This window comes from Schistocerca serialis, chromosome 4, assembly GCF_023864345.2.
Source record: "Schistocerca serialis cubense isolate TAMUIC-IGC-003099 chromosome 4, iqSchSeri2.2, whole genome shotgun sequence".
In the NCBI taxonomy this organism is placed as follows: Eukaryota; Metazoa; Arthropoda; class Insecta; order Orthoptera; family Acrididae; genus Schistocerca; species Schistocerca serialis.
Window position 1 is genome coordinate 929,533,387 of NC_064641.1, and position 8,400 is coordinate 929,541,786.

General features: G+C 43.0%; 1 protein-coding gene across 1 annotated transcript in view; it reads left to right on the top strand.

The window, feature by feature from the left end:
- Positions 1 to 7,686, top strand: part of LOC126474846 (uncharacterized) — a 38,674-nt gene extending 30,988 nt beyond the window's left edge. Inside the window, exon 3 of the mRNA XM_050102325.1 lies at positions 7,559 to 7,686. Coding sequence (XP_049958282.1) covers positions 7,559 to 7,686 — 128 coding nt within the window. The remainder of the gene's footprint in view (positions 1 to 7,558) is intronic.
- Positions 7,687 to 8,400: the final 714 nt, after the last annotated feature.

An 8,400-nucleotide genomic window follows, 5' to 3' on the forward strand; every position in this document is an offset into this window, starting at 1 on the left:
AACAGATTTTCTATTGTTTCTGTGCAGGTTCATAACAATTACTACTTTTTTCTGTATTTACCAAAGCTCTTTGCCTTACAGAATGACATTACCGATTTCAAAGATCTGTCTGAGAATAATAATACTTACTTATAATTTTTCTCTCTTGACCTTCGAAACCTGCCGTGCTCGTGCGTAAACGTTACTGGCAATTTCGATATCTTCTTGGGGTTCCATCCGTGAAACTTCGTCGAAATTCCGCGACATTTTGATGAATGTCACTCCCATCACCTTGTCGCGAAATGTCGAGATTGCGTGGGTGTCCAATATATATGATGTAACGGATATAAATACTGTGGTACCTTGATAAGTACGGCCATGAATGTACTGGTTGTTTTTCTCCATCGTACAGTATTCTTAAAAAGACGTCTCAAACTTTAAGAACTGATGTTTCCTTCACTGTCTTAACACCACCACTAAGTTGACTACACGCTTCAGTGTAGACTAACCGTTTTACGTCCACGTGTCCACACTTCAAAACCTGACCTGCTGCCCAGGGGAAATAAGCATTAATGGCTTCCTCTTGCCACACATACTTGGAGAGGCTAACCAAACTAAAAGCGTAAAATGCTATAATTATGAGTCTGCTGATGACGTGAATACTGACGTAATGTCGTTCATACCACCGCCCTCAACCAACAACAGGATTACCAGCACTTATAGCCGTTGCATCCTGTATACACCCGAGTGGTGGCCGACTCTCCCCAGGTGTGGCGTGTGGTGGCGGGCGCGGACCACCACTGGACCTTCGGTGCTTTCAGTCTTTCCCAGACTCGCGAAGCGTCAACTGCTGGTTGTGGACTCGGCGTAAGGCTGCCAATACAGGGTCCCTTGCCGAACTTAGCTGATGGTCCTTGCCTATCGACGAGACCGTCATGGAGCTTAATCTCGCTAAATTCGTTAATAATGCTCTCCCGAAATTCACTAGCTCTGACAACATGTTTGCTTTCTCAAATTGTAACGTAAGCTCTCGTTGAGGCTGAGTTTAGCAAGTGCTTATTTGTCTCTATACCCCAGACGTACGCATCTAATGTGTTCCACCCACCGTTACGAGATGCTGTGTGCTGAGCTGCGTTTCCCCGATCTGTTAGCAGCGACATTTTTGAGGAATGTCATATAAATCCGGCATTCGCAAGTGAATTATGTCCTCTACCGACCTAAACGTACTTTTAGATTTTCATATTGATCGAAAAACGGCCATTTTTTCCCCCAGAGTTTCTCCCAGTTTTCGATTATAGAGTCCCAACACAGGGAATAAAGGCACGTTTCTGTTCCTCTTTCCCTTCCTCTTATTTTTGGATTGCTGTATCACTCAATGCACGTTAGTCTGCCCTTCGCTGTACTATTTTCTTGGCAGCATACGGTCTAAGCTTTTGCAGAGCATCTCTGCGCCAGTGATGTCGGCTCGTTGCATAAAGGTACAGATCTGAGTGGGTCTTTTTTCCGTAAGCTGCATGTTCTAGGAGACCAGCTGTATTTCCTCTTATCAGCATATCCAAAACAGGAAGACATCTCTTATGTTCTACCTCCATTGTCAACTCTATGTTTCCGTGGACGCTGTTCAGGCGATCCAGTAACTCAGCCAAGGCCTCTCTGCCATGTTCCCACAGGACGAATGGACATCCACGTAGCTTATTGGCTCTTTATTTGGAACAGTTTGCGATGAAAGTTATATCTACCGGCGAGCTAAAGTGTATGAAATCACCAAGGGGAAGTGGTTCATTTATTAGCCCGTTCACTACCACTGGGATATATGTGTCGCTTAATTGGTTGTCAGACAACCAGTGGGCATTTGCTGTGGGGTATTACTATGTGTAGTTAGGCCGAGGGAGAATATTAGAGATTATCCCTGGACGCGCGGTTTGAGGCATCTTGTCAGGGGCTGCGCGGCCCCTCCCGCCATAAGTTCGAGTCCTCTCTCGGGCATGCGTGTGTGTGTTGTTCTTAGCGTAAGTTAGTTTGAGTAGTGTGTAAGTATAGGGACCGATGACCTATGCAGTTTGGTCACTTAGGAATTCACAAACACTTGAACATTTTGATTGTTCCTGAAGGTTGTCCTGTCTTAATTATTAGCTAGGAATGGGACTATGTGGCAGGTGTTATCTTTTTATTCTTTGTGACGCGATTGCTTTCCACAACTGAGTGTTTTAGAGCTCTTATAACCATTTTCAATATCTATTTGTTTTATTATTTCAGTTTCTTGTTTACATTTCTAGGTAATATTTCATATCAGATTGCCAATGTATTAAAACTAAAAGACACAAACATATACTCGACCACAGACAACAAGATTGGACGGAAGTTGACTCACAACAGCAACGAACAAAACCCACTTCATCACACAAGTGTGTACAAAATTAAATGTTGGACTGTGGCTACTTCTTCATAGGCCAGACGGATAGATCATTTGAGATTAGATTCAAAGAGCATATACTAAAGGACAAGAAATAACTCACATGAGCAATAGCCAGTAATTTGTATGAAACAAAGCACTATGCTGACAACGCAAGCATCAGCATCCTACACACCCAACCTAAAGGCAAAAAACTAGACATCCTTGAAAGGTTTCAAATATACAAGCACCAAACAAAACGACCTGAATCCATCTAAAATGAAAAAACGTCAATATTTACAACAGTATCATCTCTGTTCTCAGCAACTGCCTACGTTAAGAAATTTGCAGTGAGCACACACACACAATCACACCTTAATATTTACGATAATTGTTTAGTAATGTTACCGTGTCATCACCCAGATGTACAAGGGGTTTGACCTCATTTACAAGTATACCATCATACTAACAGCTATATGTACATCAACTAATAGCACAAATTGTACATCCGTTTCCATATTTAAAAGCATTAACCAACATATCACCACAACCTACCCCCTACTTGTCAGTTACAACGCTCCTGCTAGCCTTTCACAATAGTTTAAAAGATTCTGCTTCGACAGTGTGATACCTCACTCCCCGACTATACCATACTGTCTGTGGCCTTCATTTGCAGAGAGAGTGAACTACAATCTAAAGGCAGCCTTAATTATTTCCTATTCTCATTCAAGCCACAAGTGGAACCTGCTCCTTGACAAAGTGCCATCTGGTATGATTAAGGAGAACTGGTGACAAGAGTGGTAAAATGTTTGTATTACACCCCAGTGGCAGACATGCTGTTACAATCCTCGCAAAACTAGTTTAAGATGCGTAACGGTGATGGAGGTTTCGTCTAAAATCTTGCTCCCTGGAATAAAAGTAAGACCCCAATGTCTGATAAAGTGGCACCTCGCTTTGTAAAACCTTTTGAGGTAAACCAAGTTTCTTTACCCAGACACGCTATTGGTATTTAACTTTGGTACTGGGAAGTTTGCTAGAGCACATGTCAAAAAGGTAAAGGGAGGGAGCTAAATTTTCAGTTCGTTTTGACGTAAATTCACTGACGTGCTGTGATAGGTTTTTGGTGGGGAAGGATGAGTTGTAGCGCTCTATTCGATATATCGCTAGCGGGCTGGGTCGCGATCCTTACATTCATAATTGGCTGGTTGGTGATATGAGGAAAGTCAGAGAGATGGTGCAAGTGTACGTTGGCAGCGAGTGAGGCCATGGGATATAGAGGGGGCGCCACACTGTGCCAAGAGCAGAGGCAGTCAGGAACTTGGATGCGGCGAGTGGCATGTGTGGAGCTGAGGAGGGGTCCGATGCCGTGGTCAGTCGGGTTACTACCGTCGTGTTCGTGTGTGCGATGTCTGAACGCAGATGTCACTGCTGGGAGGAGCGACAGCCTTCAGGTACTAATTCCCATCCAGGACTTCTCGGCAACTCATGTGTCCAGTGACACTTTCTGAATCTGGTGAGTCGTTTCGTCTGATAAGTCCATGTTTACATCCCATGGATATAGCTTACGGATAAGAATTCTACAACCACCCAATACAACGAAGTAGTATAATATGTGATAGTCACAACGTTACATAGTTGTGTCCTCGAGACAGATCGCAGTGCTCTTGTAAGCGTAATATTCTGCCTTGGGTCTGGTGCCCATTATAGATGTTCCGAGGTTCTTGATGTTCCCAGTTTCTTGTAATTTGAATTCAAAGCCGTTGCTAATGCATTGCTAACGGCCGGCCGCGGTGGTCTCGCGGTTCTAGGCGCGCAGTCCGGAACCGTGCGACTGCTACGGTCGCAGGTTCGAATCCTGCCTCGGGCATGGATGTGCGTGATGTCCTTCGGTTAGTTAGGCTTAAGAAGTTCTAAGTTCTAGGGGACTGATGACCACAGTACTTGAGTCCCATACTGCTCAGAGCCATTTGAGCCATTGCTAACGATTACAGACAGTGTTTCTGCGGAGCTACGTAAGAACGTCACTCTCACTCCCCTTTCTTGGAATGGGTTTGTTGTCCATTTGTAATTGTTCATCCCTGTGTCTGTAACAACTTGTGCATTTAGAATTTTAATCTGTTGCAGATTGGTCCATCAGAGGGCCAGTGTCATCTCCCTGGTTAACAGGCGAGACCTTAGGGCGGGTTCCCGCTGCCCTGGTCGAACACGGGTCTGGCGCTGCTCTCTTAGCGACCGACCGATCGATGAGTCAGTCTGCTGACAATTCGAGGTCGGAGCTGTAAAACAGTAATAACTTTATTGTGTGTATCTTACTTTCTTAAACACCTCTGGCTTTATTGTAATGGCTATTAACGATTAAGTTGGGAGCTTATTTCGTACTGACCTGTTGGTATTTGATTAATCATCTTATGAACGCCGTGGCGCATTAAGATCTTAAACACTTTGTAAGCGAAATTTCTACAAGGTAACCCTTCCGCTGCTGCGGGCATATATGTATGGCCGCCATGTGGAAAGACCGGACGTCTACAGGCGTGGATGCACGTCCAGTGGGTGGGAAGTCCAGATGGCTACTGGTATTCGTGTATACCCTGCTGGCGGAAGTTCCGGATGGCTAGTGGCATTCATATACGCCCGAGCTCGGGAGTAGGTAAACGTACACAATAGAGCGGCTACTCGCTGTTGTCCGCATTCCTGACAACAGTATCATTATCTGGTCTTCTCTGTTATCTAGAAAAGCGCTTTAGTTTTTACCTCCCCTGGGCCCTTTCTGCTTACAAGTCTAGCATTCGGCCAGTCCTCTTTTCGCTTCTGGTGGGACGACAGCGTTCGCATGTGTAGCCTTTGCCATGTCGGGACACAATTTATCGGACAAGGAAATCAAGGATATTCTTATGAATAGCTACAACGAAGACTGTACAGATTTTTCGGAGCTTCCTTCCGACAAAGAGTTGGGTGCGTCTTGGGGTATTGCTAAATTCTCGACATCGCGAGTAAGAGGTTCTTCCTCTAGAGACGGAAAAGATGATGACGTGAGTGAAAATACGACTGGACGCAGATTCATCCAGTGACGAAACGACACCGTTTTGTGAACACATTTAGCAGGTTAAAAGCAAGAGTGAGCAAGTCACTTGGGTTTTTTTTTTTTACTTCATGTCATCTATACATTGATGAATAATTATTGTAAATTTGTTACTGAAAAAAATGACGACAGTACCAAGGAGATTAGCGCGCTGGAAGCATAAGGACCTAGCAATATTATATTGCTACTTAGCATGTTCTCTGCTTATGCCTTGAAGTAAAAAGTGAGAAGTGAATGAATGTTGATCGACAGATTCTTTGCTTCAAAGATCAATATTTTCTAACATAATGGCCAGGGACCGGTACAAGTTGATCCTGCGTTATTGCAATTCAATGACAATTCCACCGCATCTCAAGATATTCTTGTAAAAATACGTGTAGTCGTAGATAACATAAAAAATAAATTCCGCGAGGCAGTAGTACCCTTTGAAAATCTAGTGATCGACGAAAGTCTGCTACTTTTCAAAGGAAGGCTCCGATTTAAGCAGAACATACCAAATAAACGTAGCCGTTTTCGCATTAAAATTTTCGTCCTCCGTGACGTACAAACTAATTAAAATTTGGATTATATTGTCTACACTGGTGTCACCACGGAAATAGAATCTGGAAATGCCCATTGGGGAAAATCAGGCGATCTTTTTGTGAGTTTCTTATTGCCATACCTTAACAAAGGTAATAAGATTTATTTAGACAATTGATATTCGAGCCGCGAATTATGTCTGTGGCTCCATAATAAATGTGCAAACGCAGTCGGAACAGTACGGAAAAACAGGAAACATCTATCACTGTTGCCACATAGGCTGAAAAGTGGGGAAGTACAGTTCAAGTCCTGTGGAACATTAATGGCACTAAAATGGATGGATAAGAAAGAAGCCTAGATGCTTTCCACCGTAAATGGATCAGAGTTTGGGGAGACAGACAAAAAAGAACATACGACACGCAAAAACAAACTGAAACCTACCTGTGTTGTCACCTGTAATAAGTCAATGACTGCAGTTGATAAGACAGATATGCTGTTATCATCTGTATAGTACATCTGAAAGACAATGAAGTGGTACAAGAAAGTATTCTTTCACTTGAATGACTTGTGTGTGCTTAATGCAAAAACTATTTTGGAAATATGGAAGCAACAGAAGATACCACTAGCGAAATGCCACTTGGAAATAATCCGTCAGTTGCTTGAAAAATTTCGTAGTCAACCGTATAAAAGTGCGATCCCACGGACAGCCAAAGAAGAAATCCCTTTCCGACTGCAGAATAAAGGCGGACATTATCCAGGGTTCTTCGTAGCAACGGAGCAAAAGGAGATTCCTCAGAGACGCTGGGTAGTGTGTACTGCTTATTCACAACGAAAAGTGACATGCATAAGTTGCAGAAAGTTTGATGTGGCACCCTGCATGGCGCTGTGTTTCGAAAAATATCAGTCACTAAAGAAGTACTAGGATGTTTTGGTAACTGTGTACGTTCAAGTAAAGGAAAGTAAAAACTAAAAATGAAAAGCAAATAAAAGTAAAAAAATGGTTTTTAACCCAGCCAGTGGTAGTCCAAAGCCTGCGTCAAAACAGAGGGTGGGAAACCACTAAAGTAAAGCGAACTGAGCGTGACGAGCTGGAAAAGAAAACAGCGAGCAAGAAGAAGGTAGACGTTTACTATCCGATTTCATACTGTGGAGAATCGACTTTAGGCTTTAATTACAAACGAAGCCACGGGCCTATCGCAAAATAAGTTGTCCGGATATATTCTTTGCTTAACTCTGAGTCCGGATAGATGACACAATTTGGTTTTAAATTTCGGTTATTATTTTTTATTTAAGATAGTAGCATGAAGTGTCCGAGATTTGGGCGTTTCTGCTACGCACTACTCACTATGTACCTTGAAACATATACGTTCGGTGTTAATGAAATTTTGATATGTTTTAGACGCATACATCGACGGTCTAAGTCACAAGTTACAGGAATTAATATTCAAAGAGTGCCCTTCATTTGTTAACCAACTGTTTTTTAGTCCGTAGCAAACATATAACTGGAAGCGTTTGTTAGTTTTGAAGGTCTCTTTCGCGGTTATCAGAAACTACACCCACTGTGACCATAGAGGGTACACTGTTTTCAGGAAGAACACCGCTGAACAGTGGCACTGAGCGCGCCGGGAAGTGCGGGAAGCCAGCAGCGGCCACAGGCAGGCCTGGCTGGGTCGGCCGCCGCTCTGCACTGCGCTCCCTGCCGCCAGCCGGCCTGTAGCCACGGAAAGGTCAAAGGCGTAGTAGGCGCAGTGGCGCGTGTTTCTTAATCACATTTGTCAGCTGGAAGGCTATTAACACAGTTTGATAAGTGCCAGTCGCACATTTTTCTAAAATTGCAAACATTAACGAAACTGTTTTGAGAAGTTAAATTGTTGTTGACACATAGTTCAGTCAGCGCTAGGCGCGTATTTTCTTAAATGTCAAATTTATTGAAATTCCGGCTAATACATGCGTTACTGTGTGTTGTGAAGTACTTTTCTTAATTCATTTGTGTATTTTATGCAGGAAAAACTTTTCTTAATTGTGTGTATGCACTCACTGGTTAAGTTTGTTCAGATAAATTGTCATCATGCAAACTGTTAGCGACGTTGCTGTTGCTGAGCTAGCCCTCCCACTTCACAGCCTTGTGTTCTAGTCTGCCGCTACGACAGTCGTTTCATTCAACAGTTGTGGGGCATTGCTGGCTGTTATGAGCGTCGTTTCATTTATTATTTGTGAACCATTACTACTTTACTAGTGCACTATTTGTATTCATTTATTTTTTTCTCGCAAGTTGAATTCGAAATAATATTCGGAAGCTTGCAGCCTCTAGCGTAGATTTCCATCTACTCGCGAAACAATTGTGACGCAGTTGGGTAATAATATTTTGAAATACATTGATTCTGTGTCTACAAGAACAATAATCTGTGTGAAAAAAATCTCACAGCGCTTG